General features: G+C 44.9%; 1 protein-coding gene across 3 annotated transcripts in view; it reads left to right on the plus strand.

Moving 5' to 3' along the window:
• Positions 1-21,838, plus strand: part of abcc2 (ATP-binding cassette, sub-family C (CFTR/MRP), member 2) — a 113,073-nt gene that overhangs the window by 51,959 nt on the left and 39,276 nt on the right. For 2 of the 3 annotated variants that reach the window (XM_057342726.1, XM_057342727.1), the window contains 11 exons: positions 10,950-11,093; positions 11,202-11,342; positions 11,416-11,538; positions 11,627-11,682; positions 11,841-12,060; positions 12,588-12,763; positions 12,952-13,129; positions 13,259-13,513; positions 18,362-18,427; positions 19,552-19,689; positions 21,613-21,759. In XM_057342726.1, coding sequence (XP_057198709.1) covers positions 10,950-11,093; positions 11,202-11,342; positions 11,416-11,538; positions 11,627-11,682; positions 11,841-12,060; positions 12,588-12,763; positions 12,952-13,129; positions 13,259-13,513; positions 18,362-18,427; positions 19,552-19,689; positions 21,613-21,759 — 1,644 coding nt within the window. The remainder of the gene's footprint in view (positions 1-10,949; positions 11,094-11,201; positions 11,343-11,415; positions 11,539-11,626; positions 11,683-11,840; positions 12,061-12,587; positions 12,764-12,951; positions 13,130-13,258; positions 13,514-18,361; positions 18,428-19,551; positions 19,690-21,612; positions 21,760-21,838) is intronic. The other variant, XM_057342728.1, reaches the window with a different exon arrangement.

Raw genomic sequence — 21,838 nt, forward strand, 5'->3', positions numbered from 1 at the left:
GCAGCGTACAAGACAAGTCAGATTTTTATTTTTATGTACACAATAATAATCTTTTATTTTGAAGTCCTTTCGTTTTTAATATTTGGCTTGTTTGTGTGCTGCTGCGCATCCCTCTGTGTGTAATAAGCAGAGAGTATGCGTGTCTATATGGACATTATACTAACACACTCTTTAAATAACCTAAATAATATTGCGCCATTGACTTTAGACCAGGTTTTAGTTGGTCTATTACAGTGTCCTCAAAATAGCAATGCGCCAACAATGCGACTGAACACACCTTGTTTTCAGACCAGCACCCCCATGGGTGCACAAACGGGAGCAAATGCATTTGCTATTTAAACCACGTGGCATGTGTAGGGTCTGGTCGGATCAAAGTTTACCAGCTGGGATCATAAGATCGTAAAACACAGTAACCTCTCACCAGGGCTTCTACCAGGCACCAACGAGTCTGGTCCAACTGCCCTATCTCAACACCTTCATCACTGACCAGGACAGATTCGGATACTCTCCCCTGGACTTCAAAGGATGTTCTTGGGGGAGGACAGGACTGTTAACCAAAGTGAGAAAAGCCATGTGGCCCCCAGGGACTGAGAGCCTCAAATTCTTCCAAAAGAATGTCTCTTTCTCTTTCCTTAGCCACAAAAGACTGGTTTAAAGTGAATATACATGTATCTCCACATTGTATGCTTGTCCCCATGTTATTCTCCTTCACCTATAACTTCAAAGGCGTGTGTGCTTAGTGGTATTCTGTGTATATTTACATTCTTGTACAAACTACAGGTCAATGTGATTATAACCCTTTCATGGGTCATATCTAAATGTTCCCCTCTTCATGTCTTAGAATATGGTGTATAGCACAGTAATGTATTTTATACCATACTCATTTTATTTTATTCTAAGACTATTTCTGCTCCAAACTCCCAGGCGACCATAAATGCAAATGAGTTAGTGTGCCGGACAAAGAAACATGTTTTCGCGCCCAAAACTATCTCATCACATTGGATCGCTCACCTTGAAGGGGCGTGACGCCCCCGGGATTAAAACATCTGGGCACGCAGGAAACCGGGCTCGCTTGTGTTTGTTCGTGCTCGCTTGTGTGTGTTTGTGCTCTCTCATGTTCGCTCGCTTATGTGTGTTCACTCGCTCGTATTCGTGCACCCTCTCGGCCCTGTCTCTCTCCTTAGAGACAGCTTCTTCCGGCAGTTTGCTTCGGCTAAATTCGTTCTACCATCGTCAGGCAATCCAGCTCTAAGAAAGAATCCGACGGACTCAAACGCTCGCTTTGAACTCATCAGGACTCTGAAACCTTTTTGCACGCGCACCAGAACTTGTCCCAGCACAACCAGGAAGCCAATGCAAGTATCTGATCTGTTTCTAAATAGCTGCGCTTAAGCTTTGCCCCTTTTAAAAAAGGAGATTGTCCTTGATGGTTTATGCAGATGCGAATAGCTGATTTAATACTGCCACTATGCTTTGTCTATTTCTTTCATTCTTTACTGCTTTTACGTTTTATGTTTGTTTGTTATTTGTTTGGTCTTTGTTAGTTAGTTGGTTTTATTTCCCTTTAGGGTAGTAAATAAAACCGCATTTGTATCCACGCTCGAATCGTTTCTGTGTTTATTTATCACATATCAACATCACTTAAACTGCTTGATTTCGTTAAGATTTCTGAAGTGGTACTGTACTACAGTAAGAATATTGTTTTTCCAAGGCCAGGAAAGTAATATTTCTTAGAGTTGATATACGATCTGCTGATCACTCGCTGGACGAGTACATTTAGTCTGTCGCTATTATTAATTCTGCTGCACAAGGTAAAGTGTATAAAATAGTTTATGGTTAATCACAATTAATTATATGTATGTTACTGTGGTTAAACTAATAGTTTCCCCGAAATACACTACACACGTGACGTGAAATTGATAACTGCGTTGGGCTGACACTAGCAAAAAAACACTTGCGTGTATGGTAGGACCCGTATGGTAGGTTCTCAAGTTTGTGTGCAGTATGAGCAGGCTGATAAGGTGAATCCCATTTTAAACAATTGACCCTTCGCTAAGCCACGCCCAAAAACCGCCACAGGCCAATCGTGGTTTAGCAACCGTAACTAGGCGCGGGAGGTCTGTCAAGCTTTCGAGCGAGGGAAACATGCCGAAGCGTTGTGCGTATGGATTGTGTAAATCTGATAGCCAGTATCCTAAAAGTTTGGACGGGGTGGTGGAATTTTTTCGAATTGAGGGGGGGCTGGGGCGGTCCCGGACCCCTCATAAGCCTTAAGGGACCTCTCATAAGGTCTAAAATAGTGAACTTGGGGGGTCCCTGGTTTTTCATTAAAAATAGACAACTAAGAACACAAAATTATTTTTTTGTCAAATTATCATGCTAAAACAAAACACTTTTGTCCATTATTTGTACAAATTTCATAAAACTAAATGTCATTTTTATCTGAAAAATCCATGCATGCTCAAGTGCGCCGCTCAAGTGCGCTACACAGTGTTCAATGAAGACATGTACAGAGATGTTGCAGCAAGACACTGGCTGCGTGCGGATCCTCTCATATTGAAGGCGTTTATCTTAAAACTTTACAGTAAGCCTAGTATCATTTTGATATGCAAGTCTTTCTTTATGTCCAATGTTATCTCACATTGTCAAAACAGATGTGACACTGAGCCACTACAGGGACATACAGGTGGTGGAAACATAGGAAAGGGAGTGAAAATATTTTGCTCTCCCCAAAAGTGCGTTCCTTTGCAAAACTTTTGCGTTTCCCCAAGAATGTTTTTCTTTCCCTCAGAAAACTTTCGCATTCTCCAGAGATTATTTTGCTCTCCCTTCTGCAAACATGAGCTCCGACTTTGACCAGAAGGCTTCTGCTTTTGCCCAAAGGAATGACATTCGTTTTTCTTATCCTGCATGTTCATATGGATTATTTTCATATACTTGATCTACATTATCAGGAGATGAATGACGTTTAAAACGCTCATACGCTTCCGCATGAGGTGACGTGTCCTCTCCCACACTGGCTCCAATGACTTTTATTAATATTCCAAAAAAAGGGAACAGCACCGCATTACAATAATATAAAGAACAAGAATCAAAGGACAAGAAAAAAATAAAGAAAATAAGAGGACAGGAAAATCTCAATTAGTAAGAAAATGTTATCATACATTTTGAAAAACTTGTTATTCTTATTGCTATAAATAAGTTTGAGATTTTACAATGAGTGAAATCTCAGCAAGAAAGACATCAAACCAGAAAGACAGCCAATAGCCTAGTGGGCAGTGCTCTGACACATGGTGCGGTTGCGCATCGGGCGACCTGGGTTTAATTCCTGTCTCGTGGTCCTTTCCCGAACCCTCCCACTTTTCTTCCTGTCCTCTCTAACAATAGCTGTACAATTAAAGTCAACAACAAATCTTAAAAAAAAAAAATCTAGGCTACAATGCAAAAAAAATTTTTTTAATCTCTTTTAATCTCTCCCTCATGTGGATCTCTTTTAATGGATTATCAACACGTTAAAGACATTTATGCATGTAATGTGGTCAAATTACTAAAATGATCCAAACTATCATGTGATTGATGCTTGTACTGGCAGCTCCGTCTGTTTTTTTTTTTTTTTTTGAAGACTGGTTAGGGGACCCCCCAAGAGCCTTGACACAATTCGAACACTGGTGGAAGGCCTCATTCACAACTAAATGTGGGACATTCTAAAACGCTTAACGTGAAAAACGCTTAACGTAGCTTAACGTACCTAAACAGCGATCAAGGAAAACGTCTCGGTTACGTTTGTAACCTCGTTGTGTCGAACCGACAGATGGGGTTCGTCCCTGAGAACCAATCGCTTCCGACTACTTAGAAAAGGCCAATGAAAATTGGCAAATGAAATTTGCATGCCGGACTCCGCCCCGGACATCCGGGTATAAAAGGGAGACGGCGTGCATCATTCATTCACTTTAGTTCTGAGGAGCCTGAGACCTCTCACGACTGCTGCAGAGGACAGCACGTGTTGTGGCAAGAGGACACAACGTCTCGTTCCCTCCATCAGGGAACCGAGGTTACAAACGTAACCGAGACGTTCCCTTTCTGTCGGTCTCTCGACGTTGTGTCGAACCGACAGATGGGGTTCCAATGGAAAACGCCATAACACTGTGCCCTGTCACAATCTCAATGAAGCGACGGTGACTGGCCTGGGCGTGTCAGCTGTGAACGCTACCGCGAAATTGTAACCTACCAGTGGGTAGGTAGGGGGTCCCAGAGCTTTCTTGAAAGGTGGGAAGGCCCCTACCTTCGGCCTCACAGGCGGCGGCCTTGTTTCTCTAACAGCGAGAAGCCGCCCGGAACCGTAAGGCACTGGGTAAGCGCTACTTCCTCAAGTGGGGGATGCGCTACAGAGACCACTTCCTACCGCAGGGAGGAGAATAGTGGAGATACCAACATGGTCTCACCGATGGGGAAGAACTCATGAGAAGAAAGTGCGGCTGAAGAGTAAACCTCGAGGTGGAGGTCCACCCGTGGAGTTCATGGGTTACCAAGGTGGGAACCAGCATGAAGATACATCAGACGGAACCGCCCTACTGGGGAGTTGCAACGTCTGGTAGCACTAGGTCCGGTTAGAGCTATGTATCGAATAAATCCGGAGATACCCGGCCTAAGGGGCAGGGCTGCTCTGCCCGCCCCAGAGGGTGCTTGCTTAGTGATGGATGGAGTGCCTGTTCTTCGCCCAGTGGGGAAAGAATGGAGGCTTAATCGGTATACTGACCCACTCGAGAGAGGGGGAAAAGAACCGAACAGGTGTACACCCTACCAGTTGCCGGTCCTACATGTGGCCATGCAGGACGCGGGCTGACACCGGCTCTACGCGGAGGTTGTAAAACCTCGCGAAGGTGTTGGGTGTAGCCCAACCCTCAGCTCTGCAAATGTCTGCGAGAGAGGCCCCCCGTGCCAATGCCCTATAGGAGGCTACACCCTGGGTGGAGTGGGCCCTCACTCCTTGGGGGCACGGGCGATTTAGGGATTGGTAATCTGCCTTGACAGCTTCCACAATCCAGTGGGCCAACCTCTGCTTGGAGACAGCTCTCCCCTGTTGCTGACCTCCGAAACAGACAAAGAGCTGATCCGAGCTCCTGAAGCTCTGTGTGTGGTCTAAGTAGTCAGGGCTACATCCAGGTCCCAAGAGGGTATGGAGTGCGGACGAGGCGGGTTACACCTCCTCGCACCCCTTAGGAATCTAATGACCAGGTCGTGCTGTCCTAGAGACTTTCCAGCAACTGAGTTGTGATGAGCAGCAATTGCGGCTACATGCACTTTCAGTGTGGAGGGGGAGAGGTTAGTCTCGAGTCTCTCTTGTAGGAAGGACAGCACGGACCCGATCGCACAACTCCGTGGGTCTTCTCCTCGAGAAGCACACCAGGTCGAGAAGAGGCGCCACTTGTAGGCGTACAGTCGCCTAGTGGCAGGTGCCCTAGCCTGAGAAATGGTAGCTACCACCGCCGGGGGCAGACCACTCAGGATCTCCTCATCCCGTCCAGGGGCCAGACATGGAGGTTCCAGAGGTCTGGCCTGGGATGCCATAATGTGCCCTTCCCCTGGGAAAGAAGGTCCTTCGTCAGGGGAATCGGCCAGGGGGGATCTGTCATCAAGAGCATTAGGGGTATCACCGCCGCCGAGGATGCCATGTGTCCCAGGAGCCTCTGAAATAGTTTCAGGGGAACCGCCGACTGCGTGAAATGATCCAGGCAGTTCAACACTGACTGGGCGCGTTCTGCGGACAGTCGCGCTGTCATGGTGACAGAGTTGAGTTCCATACCAAGATAGAGGATTCTCTGCACGGGGGAGAGCTTGCTCTTCTCTCGGTTGACCTGTAGTCCCAATCGATCTAGGTGCCGGAGCACCAGGTCCCTGTGTGCACACAACAGATCTCGCGAGTGAGCCAAGATAAGCCAGTCGTCGAGATAGTTGAGTACCCGCACACCTCTCTCCCAGGGACCGTGACAGGGGGACTAAGGGAACGATCTGCTTCATCGACCCCCCAGGGGGTGGTTCGATGGCTGGCAGTGCGGGTCTCTCGCCGGGGTGCCCCCGGGAAGAAGACTGGCTCTGCTGGTTTGCCTGCCTGGCGATGCAGGTCCCCGCACCGTCGATTTGAGAGTGCTGAGGGCTGCAAAATACATTCGATGTTGCGCCTCGCCAAGACGCATCGTCGAGTGGCCGAACACCGTCTGACAGAGGTTGAGAGCGGCTGTGAAGAACACCCAGGGAGATAGGAAACTCTTTTTGTGAAAAAGTGGGCGCTAGGCCCCCATGGCATGGCTGGATGACATGGCTGGAAACGGGCCCGATGGTGTTGACCTCCCTGCGGTCTTCCCATCAGGAACGCTTCTTCCTCGAAGGTTGTTGACGGGGTGGTGGTCTCCCCTTCGACGCCCTTTTCCGGGGTGCCGCCTGGGTAGGGAGCGCTGGAACCGGTGCTGGCTTCGAAGTGATTCACCGTCTGCAGCTCGAACACCTCTGGAACCGCCGAGACGCCCAGTGGAAGTCGCTGCAGGAAGGGACAGTCCGCTGCACCACGTCGTAGAACCGGCAATGTAGAATTTGATAAGTAGCAAGAGTTGCACTTCATCAGCGAAGGCTCCGAAGAACAAAAGGTGAATGAATGATGCACGTCTTCTCCCTTTTATACCCGGATGTCCGGGGCGGAGTCTGGCATGCAAATTTCATTTGCCAATTTTCATTGGCCTTTTCTAAGTAGTCGGAAGCGATTGGTTCTCAGGGACGAACCCCATCTGTCGGTTCGACACAACGTCGAGAGACCGACAGAAAGGGAACCAAATTTCTGTCAAATCTTCCTTGTATTAAACACTTGCTGCTGTCAAAAGAACGAGCTCTTGTTCCGCGGATAAAGTGAATATCACGTTAAGCGTTTTCTCCCCCATAGAAGTCCATTATAAGGAAACAGCTTAACGTGGCATAACGTACCTAAACAACGCACTGTATCATCTCATTTATATTTCTGTCCCTTTTTATCAGAGCTTTTAGAAACATTTGTGCTGTTTTGTTGTAGTTTGCTCCACAGGCTATTCAGCTCGATGTAACAACACTGAAGCCAGGAGTTAGCAACTTTATTGCCTTTCAGCCTCATTTCTTAATATTGGTTTCAGACAGGGCATAAAGAGGCCCCTACTGCACTTTTTAACACAATGCAAGGTGGCTTTTGAAGTATTAATTACAACTAAAATGACAGAAATTTGTCTAAGCCACGTTAAGCTGTTTTCTCTTATAGGTTTCAGACAGGGCATAAAGAGGCCCCTACTGCACTTTTTAACACAATGCAAGGTGGCTTTTGAAGTATTAATTACAACTAAAATGACAGAAATTTGTCTAAGCCACGTTAAGCTGTTTTCTCTTATAATGGACTTCTATGGTGAGAATGCTTAACGTGATATTCACTTTATCCGCGGACCAAGAGCTCGTTTTGACAGCAGCATGTGTTTATTAGAAGTAAAATTTGACAGAAACTTGGTTTTCCTTTATCGCTGTTTAGGTACGTTAAGCGTTTTTCACGTTAAGCGTTTTAGAATGTCCCACTAAAGGTCGACAGGATTTACAAAAACACCTATGTTTGCTCCAAGGTAAGAGCACGCTAATGTTAGCTAGCTAGCTAACTCAGCACATCATTGCTTGGAAATAATGACGGTTCTTTGTTCATAATGCATATATTTGAACGTAAAATAAGATGATTAAATGCAAGACGAAAATTTGTTTGTGTTGTTGATGATGTATGGCTCAGCTCAGCATCTCTGGCTCTTGCCAGGTCCAAGGCGTAGATTAGACCCACGACGTGTGAGCAGTAGCCTGGCGCGCTACTAAAATATAAGCGGGAGAATGTTATCATTCATAGGCTTTAGCTTCAATTTTGATTAAATTATTTTCTAATCAGTTGCATATTATGTCGTGGATATATCCCTCGAATGCACACTGCAGTCCCTTTTGTCTTGCTCTCTCAGATATTTCACATGTTCGCCAAAAATGACTAATTATCTCCTTGGGAATGTCTGACACCGGTGCATACACACTGTAATACACTTGCCAGGCGTGAAAGCTTGACAGGCGTAGCAACAGTAACTAAGGAGGGCGGGGCTTAGCGAAGGGTCAATTATAATAGTGCATGTCCTGTGCTGAGAGATGTGTTGATGATATGAGTGAGAGGTATGTGGGCGCGATGGCTTGTAGTAGGTGTGAGGGAATGGGGTCTAAAGGGCAGGTGGTTGTTTACATTTACATTTATTCATTTGGCAGACACTTTCATCCAAAGCAGCTTACATTGCATTATATACATTTATAGAGTGTGTGCAATCCCTGGGTTCGAACCCATGACCTTGGCGTTGCTAGCGCCATGCTCTAACCACTGAGCTACAGGAAAGCTTACAGGAAAGTTTAGATACTTCTTCCGCTGTAAGAATAGAGAAGGAGGAGAGAAGATGGTCAGCTGTGTGTGTGTTTGGTATGGGATCCTGGGTGTGTGGAACTGAGAATTTTGGTTTTGTTGGCAAAGCAGTTTGATGGGGTTGGTGGAGGGGGACAGAGGAGAGTGTTGAAGGTTTTGAAAAGTTTACGAGAATCTGAGGCGCTGTTGATTTTGTTGCAGAAAAATGTATATTTGGCAGTGTGAATGTCTGCAGAAAAGATAGAGAGCAAAGTCTGAGACTCACTGAGGTCCTCTAGAAAAGAATTTGTGTGGCACAAATAGCATTAATTGATGTGAAATGTGTGGAAGATGGAGAAGAGGATTGAGAAGGGGGGGTAAGTTCCTCCTAAATGAGACAGGCAGAGGGGTTGGTGAGATAAAGGAATGCAGTAGCAGATTAAAAGGGATTCAAAAGTGATCAGAAACGTGAAGGGGTGTAACCGAAATATTGTCCATAACACAACTGTGAGTGATGAGGTCGAGCTGATTTCCTGACTTATGAGTACCTGTGGTGGGGACCTCTTGGAGAATGAAAGAGGTTAGTAGAAAGTGGAAGTTTGAAGGATATGGCTTGTCCAGATGGATATTAAAGTCCCCAAAGACTACAGGCGGACTGCCGTCCTCAGGGTAAAGGATAGCAGCACGTCGAGTTCCTCAAGAAAGTTGCCCAGCTGACCTGAAGGATGGTAAACAACTGCAATGTGGAGTTTCACAGAAAAGTGATTGTAACAGCATGGAATTCAAAAGCATTGGCATTAGGAAGGGAGAGTGGAGTATTACCAGTCATTGGAGATGGGAAGATCAGTGCCCCCTCCTCTCCCATGCTGACGGGAGGTGTGAGAGAATGTGAAATTATTAGAAAGAGCAGCTGGGGTTGCAGTGTAATCAGGAGTAATCCAGGTTTCAGTTAAGCCTAGAATACTAAGAGCAGAGTGGGTTGCAAATGCAGGAATCTCCATTCCTGCATTTGCAACTGCATTTCGTTACAGTCTGGGATGTCACATCCAAGCTGTAATGAAAGAATAGAAGTATTCTGAAATATTTGAGAATGATTAATTTAGTTTAATTGTCTCTTGCAGTGATGGTTGTGTGTATTTTAGATATAGTAATAAATCATATAGGTATAGACTAATTTTGTGGTGTACAGGTGAGGGCTTTGAAACGGATTTTAATAATCAGAGAAATAGGATGATAGCTTGCTGGTAATGTTGGGTCCTTATTGGGTTTGACCAGTAGTGAGATTGTTGCTGTGTTCATGTTAAGTTAAGGAGTTTTGATTTATGTTTTGATTCACTTTTCATTCGAATGAAGAGTAGACCAAAAGTGTTTGTAACATTCATTTGTGAATTCATCAGGTCCAGGTGGTTTATTGTTCGGCATGAGTTGCAGAGCTGTAACAGGTTTGCGTTATGTTATTTGTGATTCAAGGCTATTAATCTGGTGTTCATTGAGTTGTGGAAGATTGATACTGTTGAGAAATGAATTTGTCATTCGGATTTTGGTCAATTTCTAATGAATATAATTTACTATAAAAATCACAAGACATTTGTAAGGTATTGTCCTGGAATGCTTTTGTTGGTAGGACTAATTTCTTACGCATCTCATTTCAAGCCGTTGCTTAAGCCTGCATGTTATCAGAGAGCGAGAGGAAGACAGACAGCGCACATGCACATGCGTTTGCTTCATTGATATTTGTTCTGGTCATATTCAACAGCCCCGTCATATAATCATAAAACGTGCCAGAGTTTTCTGTGCCAGCTACGGTTCTCACAGAAAGCTTGCTGCTGTGTATTTAAAGCCCTGTTACCAACTCCACAGATGTATTTTTGGCTTTGAGCAAAATCATTAAACACATGTAAGCTGTTGTTTTTGTTATTTTAGTGTTTCTTAGTGTTTTATTTTTAACCTGTTTGTTTCATGTTGTTTGCCGTTACCTTTAATATATGCTTTGTTTTTGTTTCAACAGTTTTTTGTTTTGACTGTCCATAAATATTAATGGCTATTTCTTCTCAGACAATGAAAATTGCCTATAAGTTCTGTGTATTCTGTGGTGGGCAGTAGGTTACAGTACAACCTTATTCAGTTCAACTTGGTGTAAGTAAGCTATGCTAGTAAATTGGCTATTTCTAGCTAATTGCATTCAGCTGAAGAAAGAAAGCCATATGCACATTGGATGGCATGTTGGGGGGATGAGTAAATTATGGATTCAAATGAATATTTTAATGAAATAGCCTATTCCTTTAAGCCATTTACACGAAAAAGATTACTTAGCAAAACAATTAACTATACAAAAGAGCAATGTTTGAACTAAATATCCACAAACCTTAAACTCTGAACTACTGAGAAGGCATCGGTGTCATTGTTTTATGATATAATAAATGGACAATGCGTTTTAAAAATAAAATACACAACGTACTGTGAATCAAAAATCGGAGCAGCACCAGCCACACTCAGTAATGATTTCTGTTCTCATGTCAAACCTCTCAAGATTATTGCTGGCCTGCTGCTTCTGGCAGCAATAGCGGAGCTAGCTGTCACGCTCGGTCAAGATTATGGGCCATCAAGTGATTCCACAACTCCAAAAAATCCAGTAGTGTTTTACACAAACCCTGTTCTCTTTGCTGTGTCATGGGTATGTTCACTAACAGATCATCATTGTTGTCATTCAACTGTGAATTGTATAAGCATGCAAAATAGACATATTGAAGAAAATGTTGAAGAAAGGTTTGTGTTTGCATAGATAATCTTGATGTTGTGTCAAGAGTCTTTGCGGCACAAAGTGACTTCCGTCGACTCTGGAAGCCTCTTCATTTTCTGGCTGCTTGTAGTGGTGTGTGAGATCTTTCCATTCCAGACGTTACTAAGAGATGCCCTCAGTAAGGTACTGACAACAGCTTACACTTGCTACACCTGTCACCCTTTTGTTACCAAACTGAAGTTCTGTCGTGTCTCAGGAAGAAATAGTTGATCTTCCACGCTTCTGCCTGTTCTACATCAATTTTGGACTGAAGTTGATCGCTTTGGTTTTATCAGCTATTGCTGACATTTCACCTGAAGTTCAAAACATGTCCAAAAAGGTACGGAGAACTTGAATTGGAAAACTGTGACATTTCATATAAAACGCAAAGTAAATTACCAACTCGATTTTTGCCTCATTCAATGCAGAATCCTGAAGTTAGAGCAACCTTTCTCAGCAGAATCACATATAACTGGTTTAACGGGTGAGTCTGGATTCAATTTGCTATGTGAGCTTCTGAATGTTTCATTAACAAAACAAAACCCTCACCCTTGTGATTCATTATCACTGTTTCACGGTTATGTCTTTAATAAATCTATGCACTACTATTATTTACTGTATTCCCATCTTATTTTTCTTCAGCATGGTTTTTAAAGGTTATAGGAGGCCTCTGGTCCAGGAGGACATGTGGGATTTGAATAAAAGTGATTCCACTCATGACATTTGTCAGCAGTTTGAGAAGGTAATGATCAAAGAGCTGAAGAAAGCTCAAATTGTTCTGCAGAAGAAAAAACAGAAGCAAACCACCAGTGACCTTCATCAAGGCTTGGCCAAAGGAATCAGTCAGGATGTTTTAGTCATGGTGAGATCATTATTACCAATAATCTGCCTAAATGCTATTGCTAATTATGAATTCTGTCCAAATGCATGAAAGTATGGAAGCCCTAAGAGGCCATGTACTATTTTTATATTCATATCATATGCTATGTAAAATTTCTGTGTGTTTTGCCATATTTATGTTATTTTAGATTGTTTTTCTTATGTTCCTGGTGGTTGTGCTAACATGCATGAAGAGCCAATCCCATTTCTACCCTTTATCCCTACACTTTGTGTTCATATTTATGGTCATGTAATTTAAAGAAACTTTTGGAAAAAATTGCTAAAGTACCGCAATACTGATTGCACGATTGTTCCTCAACATAAGACAAATGCAATACAGAATCTGTAGCTCGGTCATTAAGGTGATTGCAAACAGGGGGTATAAAATACAATTGCATTGGGCCTAAGTGTAAATGTGCTTTGCAACCAAGCAAACTTGTATAAAGCGCTACAGAAATACATTTGAATGATCTTTGGCATGATCTTTTGTTCTTTGTTTTCGTCTACTAGGAAAAGACAGGGGGAAGCAAAGAAAACAAAAAGAAAAAGAAGGATTCAGAAGCAGACCATCCACATTCCTGGCTTATTCCCACCATTTGTAAAACATTTAAAGGTGTTCTCATCGAGTCTGCTGTTCTCAAGCTGCTGCAAGATATTCTAGCATTTGCAAGCCCACAACTTCTTAAGTAAGTGATCTACTTGTGACTTCAGAGCGATCCCATTTGATTTTTCTAACCGAATGACACAATTCCTAATACACATACACTGTGTGATCTTCAGCTGGTCCGTATGGTCTTCTTCTTTTTCCTGTGGCACAGCTGTACTGTTTGTAAATCTGTTGTACTGCTTCCTAATATGATGTGATTTGTCACAGGTTAATGATATCATTTACTCAGGACAAATCGATTCAAACCTGGACAGGCTATTTGTACGCAGTTCTGCTTTTGTTGGTGGCATTTCTTCAATCTGTATTCCTACAACAGTATTTTCAGCGATGTTTTGTCCTCGGTATGAAAGTACGCACAGCAATTATGGTTGCTGTGTATAAGAAGGTATTTGTAGAAGAATGCTTCAGCACAAATGATCTTGCATTAGACATTTTATTTCATGAGTGCTTTTGGCAGGAAATCAAGCTGTGTCTTTGTGTTTTTGGTTGAGTGTCTTTTACTGGTTCCTTTCAGGCATTAGTTGTATCCAACGACTCTAGAAAAGAGTCTACAGCTGGAGAGATTGTCAACTTGATGTCAGCGGATGCCCAAAGGTTTAACGACGTCACCAACTTTATCCATTTGCTTTGGTCATGTCCGCTGCAGATCACTTTGGCCATAACTTTCCTTTGGTTTGAGCTGGGCCCATCTGTCTTAGCCGGGCTGTTGGTCATGGTGCTGATGGTGCCCATCAATGGCTGGTTGGCAACCAAGTCGAAAGGCTTGCAGGTGATTTATCTACAATTTGCTTCATGAATCATTAAATCTGATTACTAAATTTTCTGTAATGAAAATGAGATTAAAACACAATATGGTCTCGACTAATAAACTGCATTATTAAATGAACTGAAATATACAGTCTGCTCATGCTGCGTGCTCCAGTGATGTGTTGTGCATTCAAAGCATTTTAAAAACTTGACATTGGACATACTGTAAAGAAACATACATGTGAGACGATTTAAGGATAAGCACAGTAATGTGAAAAAATGTCTCGGTTACAACTGTAACCTCCGTTACCTGATGGAGGGAATGAGATGTTGTGTTGAGAGACAGACTGGGGTTTGATCTTGAGAACCTATCATCTCCAAGAGGAATTTTAAACGCCAATGGGCTTGGCGAATGGCATACGCACGACAGTCCCCGCCCCGTGCATACGGGTATAAATGGGAGATGGCGGCAGCCATTCACTCATCTTTTGGGCTGAGGAACCTGAGAGGTATCTCCCGGTCGCTGCAGCGGGTCAGCGAAGCATTGTGGCATGAAGACACAACGTCTCGTTCCCTCCATCAGGGAATGGAGGTTACAGTCATAAACCGAGATGTTCCCCTTCAAGCGGTCTCTCGACGTTGTGTTGAGAGACAGACTGGGGACCTATCTTTACATGCCACGGCGCTGAGCCATATCACGACCTCAAGCGGAGCGACACTGACTGGACTAGCGAGCCACAAGTGAGCGCTACTGCGAGACGTAATCTTCCAGTGGGATCAGCACTAGTAGCATACTGAGAGGCTTCTACCGACGGCCATCACGGGCGGTGGCGTTCACCTCTATTAGCGAGACGCCGTCCGGTGCCGTAAGAACACTGGGGAAACACTGCTCTCCTCGTTGAAGAGTGTGTTACAGAGGCCACATCCTACCACAAGAGGAGGTTACATGTGGAGACACCAACATGGTCTCACCAGTAGGGAGAACAACATGTGAGAATTTGTGTCAGCCCGAATGGGGGGACAGAACCCAGGTGGGGTAACCACCGGAGGGGAGGTCACGGGTTCACCGACAGGGGAACCAGGATTGAGGAATTCAACATACGGGCTGACCCTGCAGGGGAGTCACTACGTATGGGGAAACAGTCCTAGTATAGGGGTCCACCTGAGCAGGGGCGACTCTACCAGTACTGGACTTGATTCCAACAGACCGCTCCGCCCGGTCTGTTACCATGATGCCAAATGCTTAGTGATGGATGGAATGCCTATACTTCGCCCTAAGGGGGGAAGTAGGGAGGCTAAGATAGCGCACTAGACTCGCCTGGAGAGGGGAGAAGGCGCTTTCGCAGGCGTACGCCCAAATCAGATGCCGATCTTATACGCTGGGCTGACAGATGTCTGCCAGAGAGGCGCCCTGAGCCAGTGCTCACGAGGAGGCCATACCCCGAGTGGAGTGGGCTCTCAATGCAAGCGGGGAACGGGCGATCTTGGGACTGGTATGTTAAAGCAATGGCATCCAAAATCCAGTGCGCCTATCTCTGTATGGAGACAGTCCTCCCCTGGTGCTGTCCCCCATAACAGACAAAGAGCTGCTCAGAGCTTCTAATGCTCTGCGTGCGGTCCATGTAGAGGCGCAGTGTGCATACTGTACACAACACGTTGGAGGTTGGGGCTTCCTCCCCAGAGGGGAGCGCCTGCAGGTTCACCACCTGCTCCCGGAAGGGAGTGGTGGGAACCTTGGGCACGTTACCGGGCCGGGGTCTCAGGATAACGTGAGAACTACCGGGTCCGAATTCTAGGCACCCATGGGACACGGAAAATGCCTGGAGGTCCCCCACCTTCTTGATAGAAGCGATCGCCATCAAGAGTGCTGTCTTCATGGTCAGATGAGGAAGACTGGCGTCTCTGAGGGGCTCAAAAGGGGTCGTACCAAGGCCCTGTAAGACCACATTAAGGTCCCAAGAGGGTACGGAGCGCGGTCGAGGTGGATTCACCCTTCTCGCGCCCTTAAGGAACCTGGTGACCAGGTCATGTTGGCCGAGAGACTTACCCTCCACGAGATCGTGATGAGCGGCAATAGCAGCTACATACATTTTCAACGTGGATGGGGAGCGGTTACTCTCTAGTCTCTCTTGTAGGAAGGCCAACACTGACCCGATCAAGCAATTCCATGGGTTCTCCCCGCGGGAAGAACACCAGGATGAGAAGAGATGCCACTTATGAGCATATAAACGCCTAGTGGCGGGGGCTCTAGCCTGCAGGACGATCTCTCTGACCGCTGGCGGCAAGCAACTCAAGGTCTCCTCGTCCCGTCCAGGGGCCAGACATGGAGATTCCAGAGGCCTGGCTTGGGGTGCCACACCGTGCCCTTCCCCTGCGACAGAAGGTCCTTCGTCAGGGGAATCGGCCAGGGGGGAACTGTCGTCAGAGCCACCAGGTCTGAGAACCAAGTCTGGACCTGTGCAAGGAGGCTCACTGGGGGGAAGGCGTACTACCGCTTGTCCCGCGGCCAGCTGTGTGCTAAGGCATCTGTGCCGAGGGGTCCCTCGGTCAGGGAGTACCAAAGCGGGCAATGGGTGGAGTCTGGGGAGGCAAACAGGTCCACCTGCGCCTGGCTGAATCGCTCCCATATGAGCCGGACTGCGCGGGGATGGAGTCGCCATTCTCTGCGGGGCGAGAGAGCGCATCGGCTGTCTGGTTCAGGTCGCCCGGGATGAAAGTGGCTCTCAGGGACTTGATCACCTTCTGACACCAGAGGAGGAGGCGTCGGGCGAGTCGTGACATCTGCCGTAAGCGTATGCTGCCTTGGTGATTGATGTACGCCACGACAGCCGTGCTGTACGACCGGACCAGCACATGTTTGTCCTGCGCGAGGGGCCGGAGCCTCCTCAGTGCCAAAAGTACAGCCAGCAACTCAAGGCAGTTGATGTGCCACCGCAGCCGGGGACCCGTCCACTGCCCCGAAACTGCGTGCCCGTTGCACACGGCACCCCACCCCTGCAGGAAGGCGTCTGTCGTGACCACAACACGCCTCGAAACCTGCCCGAGTGGAACCCCTGCTCGGAGAAAGGTCAGATCTGACCAGGGGTTGAGGGTGCGAAGGCACTGAGGCATTACTGTAATGCGCCTGGTGCTGGTGTACCAGGCGAGTCTAGTTCCATACTGAGATAAGAGGAGCTCTGCACTGTGGAGAGCTTGCTCTTTTCTCGGTTGACCCGTAGGCCCAGACGGTCTAGGTGCCGGAGCACGAGGTCCCTGTGCATACACAACACATCTTGCGAGTGTGCCAAAATAAGCTAGTCTTTGAGATAGTTGAGTATCCGCACGCCTTGCTCCCTGAGGGGCGCTAAGGCAGCCTCTATGAGTTTGGTAAAAACCAGAGGAGACAGGGCCAGACTGAAGGGCAGGACCTTGTACTGATATGCTCTTCCCTCGAACGCGAACCGCAGGAACGGTCGGTGCCGAGGGAGGATGGAGACGTGAAAGTACGCGTCCTTCAGGTCTATTGCCACAAACCAATCTTGGTGACGAACTGAGCCCAAGATGCGCTTCTGCATCAGCATCCTGAACGGCAGCTTGTGTAGGTGCTTGTTCAGGAGGCGCAGATCCAGAATGGGGTCCAGCCCCCCACCTTTTTTGGGCACTATGAAGTACGGGCTGTAAAACCCAGAAGACATCTCGGTTAGAAGGACAGGTTCGATCGCACCTTTCGCCAGAAGGGTGGCAACCTCGTCCCGAAGAATGGGAGCGTTCTCCCTTTGAACCGAGGTGTGGAGAATGCCCCGAAACTTGGGCGGTCGCCTGGTGAACTGGATCGTATAACCAAGATGGATCGTCCTCTCTAGCCAGCGTGACGGGCTGGTGCACTCTTGCCAAGCGACCAAGAACCGTGACAGGGCAACCAGAGGGACGATCTGCTTCACCGTGCCGTGGGAGGCTGGTTCGGTGACTGACAGAGCGTTCACCTTGCACGGGGCGGAACCCTGGGGAGGTCGACGGCTCTGTTGACTTACCTGCTTGTTGTCGCTGACCGACGCAATGTCCGGTGGAGGTTGCGGCTGGCAGCTTGGTATGTCCAAGACACCGTCGAGTCGAGGGTGCTGTGGAGGAAGAAAACCCATGGATAAACTCTTTCTGTGAAAATGTGGGGACTTGATGGGAATGCAGCAGGCAACGTCCCTCTCCGACCCGTGGGCGCTGGTATGGCCGGGGTCGGGCCCGATGTTGACTTCCCTGGGTTCTTCCCGTCAGTCCTGCTTAGAGGTCCTCTTAGCGGCCTGCTGACGAGGGTCAGGTGCCTTCCTCCGCGGGGGTCTGCGTCTCGGGAGGGCCGTCATCTGGGAGGGCGGGGCTGCTGGGAAGCAGGCTGTGCTTGGGACCGTGATGACCGATAGGTGGTCACGTCACGATGTGGCAGGATCTGCTTAATCACATCAGTCTGCTTCTGCACCGCGGAGAATTGTTGTGACACATCCTCCACGGTGTCACCAAACAGCCCAGCTAGTTTAGGCCCAGCTAGTTTAGACAATTAATCGTCAATCAAATTTCATAATCGTGACAGCCCTAACAGTCATATGCCACGCAGGTTACGATGAACAAAGGATGAGTGAATGGCCACCGCCATCTCCCTTTTATACCCATATGCACGGGGCGGGGACTGGCGTGCGTGTGCCATTCACCAAGCTCATTGGCATTTTAAAATTCCTCTCGGAGATGATAGGTTCTCAAGATCAAACCCCAGTCTGTCTCTCAACACAACGTTGAGAGACCTACTGAAGGGGAACCTCTGTTCAATAAAATAAAAATAGAAATAAAACAAATAGAAATAGAATTAAGTCGGCATGTATTACTAAATGTAAGTCTTTATTTTCAGATGAAGAACATGAAATTTAAAGACAATCGTATGAAAATCGTGAACGATATACTGAATGGCATAAAGGTAAGTAGTCTGTTTCACTCTCAAAAAGGATGTGTAAATTATTAACTGATTGTTTGTATTAGGCTGTTTAACACATTATAGGCCCTATCATACATCCGGCGTAATGCTATGGCAGGTTATACGCAAGTGTTTTTTGCTATGTATTTTCACGTCAAGCGCCAGATTGTTAAAATAGCAAAAGCATTTACGCCCATATGTTCGCCCGTATGGGCATGCTGGTCTTAACAACGAGGTGAATTTGTCATGGTGCAAGCGCAACTGGCTTATAAAAGGAATGGGAGATGAGACTGTGATTGGCTTATTGTAGGGGTGTAACAATACATCGATATGGATCGATGCATCGATTAAATTTCTAACTATACGATGCATCGATGCCACACGTAAAATATTGATATGAGGTGACACTTTCCATGTCCTCATTCCTCACATAACGTCCGTCTAAGTGTATTTTTTTGTTCAGCGTTTCCACTATATTCATTTTGCCATGGCACGCTACCTACCACATTAAAAATCTTCCCCACCACGGCTGCAGCTTCTCTGTGACACAGATGTTTCCCATTTATTCCTAATTTAATTTGTCTTGCCTGTGTTGCTAAATTAATAAGTTACAGACTGTTTGAAACAGATGAAACAGAAATATGAAACAGAAAATATTTATATGAGAGCGGCTTTATGACGCTATGACATCACGAATATGTTAATTAGCCTATGACATCATCCAGCGCCACAGTTCCACAAAATCCTAGAGGAAACACTGTAATTTGTAGTCATTTGGGACAGAGAGTGTGCAATTTTCAGAGGTTTAATTAAATGTTAATTTATATATTTTGGTTGCATTTGTGAGTAATTAAAAATGTGCTTGTGTAAACTAGGCGAGTAATATCAAAATATCGATAAATGAATCGAATCGTAATCTTATAGCAGAAATGTCTGAGTTTATCCCATCATATCGTGATGAACAAAATATTATTTTAAAATAATCATTAAGTGCTCCTATCCTTCGTTGAACCCTCTTAAAATGCAAATTTGACCACACTCGTCTTTCTGTCCAAGCTTTTACTTGACGTGTTGACATGAAATATGGCATGCTAATGCTTCTATACTCAATATACTTTATGTGTCAGATCCTGAAGTTTTATGCATGGGAGGCATCTTTTGAGGATCAGGTCCAGGCAATAAGAGAAAATGAGCTGAAGGTTATGAGGAAGTTTGCCTACCTCTCTTCTGTCTCCACCTTCTTATTTTCATGCGCTCCAGCTATTGTAAGTAAATTCATGTTTGAAATAATAAAATCCTATAATCATATTTAGTTTGTAAAAGTCCTTATTGTGTAAAAGGTCAGTAATGCTGAAGCCTGTATTTATACAATAAAGCAGGAATAGTGCCTTATGTCAAACTTATACGTGTTTGCATTCTTTGTCATACCCTTTTCTGGGACACTTTAAATTTAGCTCAGAATCATTACAGTTGATTTTCAACACTTCAAGTGGAGTTAACCTCTGGCAAATTCAATTGAATGAGTAGGAAAGGCACAAACCTCTTGATAAAAGGACTAAGAGCTGAAAATGCATATCTGAGCAAAAACCAAGCCATTAGGTCAAAAGAACTGCCAGTAGAGCTCTGAGACAGGATTATATCAAGATACATATCTGAGGAATGCTACAAAAAAACTGCTGTATTGAAGGTTCACAGAAGTATGTAGCCTCCATAATCATTAATGGAGGAAGTTTGGAACAACCAGATCTCTTACTTGAGCTGACCCCCTGTCCAAACCGAGCAGTGGATGGAGAAGGGCCTTGGTTAGAGCGGTGACAAAGAAGCTGATTGTCACTCATGTTGAGCTCAATGATCAACATGAAACATACAGAAGGAAAAACATCAGTGGAACACCAATATGGGCTTTTGTTAGACTCAAGCCTGTCCTCAGTGAACACACATGAAAACTTGGAAGTTGAAAAAAATTAGACTGTCAGAATCAAGATTGTCTGGTCTGATGTATCCCAGTTTCAAGCATCATTTCTGGAGGAAACCAGGCACTGCTCATCACCTGCACAATACCATCCCAACAGTAAAGTGTGGCGCTGACGATGCCACCTCCGTCAAAAATGAGATTACGATGTTAATTGAATCCTCTCCTCCCATAGTATACGTTACTTTAATAATTTTGACATTTTGACATTTTACTTATTATGTTTATTGAGGGAAAACGGCAAAATTAACACATCTTAATCCAATAGGCTAATTATAAATTTGTAAACATTTGGGATGCGTGCGCATCTTGGTTGCAGAAAAACCCGGAAGAGATAGCTTTTATAACGACTAGAGAATTACACGGATACGGTATACAAAATAGTTAGACTTAGAAAGATTATAGAAAACCTTACCTGAAATAGAATAGACACAGATCCGGATGATTTCGTCAGTCCAGGCTGTACGTTTAATGACTTGTTTAGTTTAAAATGGAATATTCAATGACGGTATTCCATAGGAAATAATACCATAATTTTTGCCATTCCTATTCTGACATTCAACAACACAAAAACACGTTTTTGAAGGAATTGTCTCCTCTGTTTCACTCATTGCTGCTTTGTTCCCACTGTTTTTCTGCAACCAGTATGCGCACGCAGCTGGCAGTGACGTAACCGTGACGTCGACTGCAAATTGGTCTATATGGTAATACAAAGAAAACCATCCAATTTATTCATTTTCTCTAATATCTTTGTAATAAAAAAAGCTAACCAATCTCAAAGAAATTATAAAAAAAATATTAACCAATGAATATCTCAAATTGTTACAACACAATTACTTGAAGAAGCAGATCCAATTCAGTTCAATCAATTCAATTTTATTTATATAGCGCTTTTTACAATATTCATTGTTGCAAAGCAGCTTCACATAAATTATTATTAAAATAATAGATGAATAGATAAACTATAGATAGTATATGGTATTAAAATACATTACATTATTGCAAATGCTTATAGCAAATAGTTCTTCCATTCATCCTCTTCGGGTAATCCAAACAGCGAAAAAATATGTTAAAACATGTCAAATGTTAAAAATAAAATCAACACAAAAACATAGGGGGGTAACAGTATAGATACAGGCTTCATAGAAAGTATTACTAGAAGTTCCTACTTGGTGTATGTGTGTAAATTATATTTTGTCTATCTGACTGTGTGTAGGTCTCTCTGGCGACCTTTGCTGTATTTGTGTCTGTGAGTTCTGACAACATCTTGGATGCAGAGAAAGCTTTTACCTCTATATCACTTTTTAATATCCTGCGCTTTCCGCTGGTCATGCTTCCACAGCTGATTTCTATCATGGTCCAGGTACTGTAAATACACATTAAGTTTTTTCTCTCTCATAAAACCAGTATTTTATGTTCCCTTTCTGTCGGTCTCTCGACGT

This window comes from Triplophysa rosa, linkage group LG9 (assembly GCF_024868665.1).
Source record: "Triplophysa rosa linkage group LG9, Trosa_1v2, whole genome shotgun sequence".
Taxonomy (NCBI): domain Eukaryota; kingdom Metazoa; phylum Chordata; class Actinopteri; order Cypriniformes; family Nemacheilidae; genus Triplophysa; species Triplophysa rosa.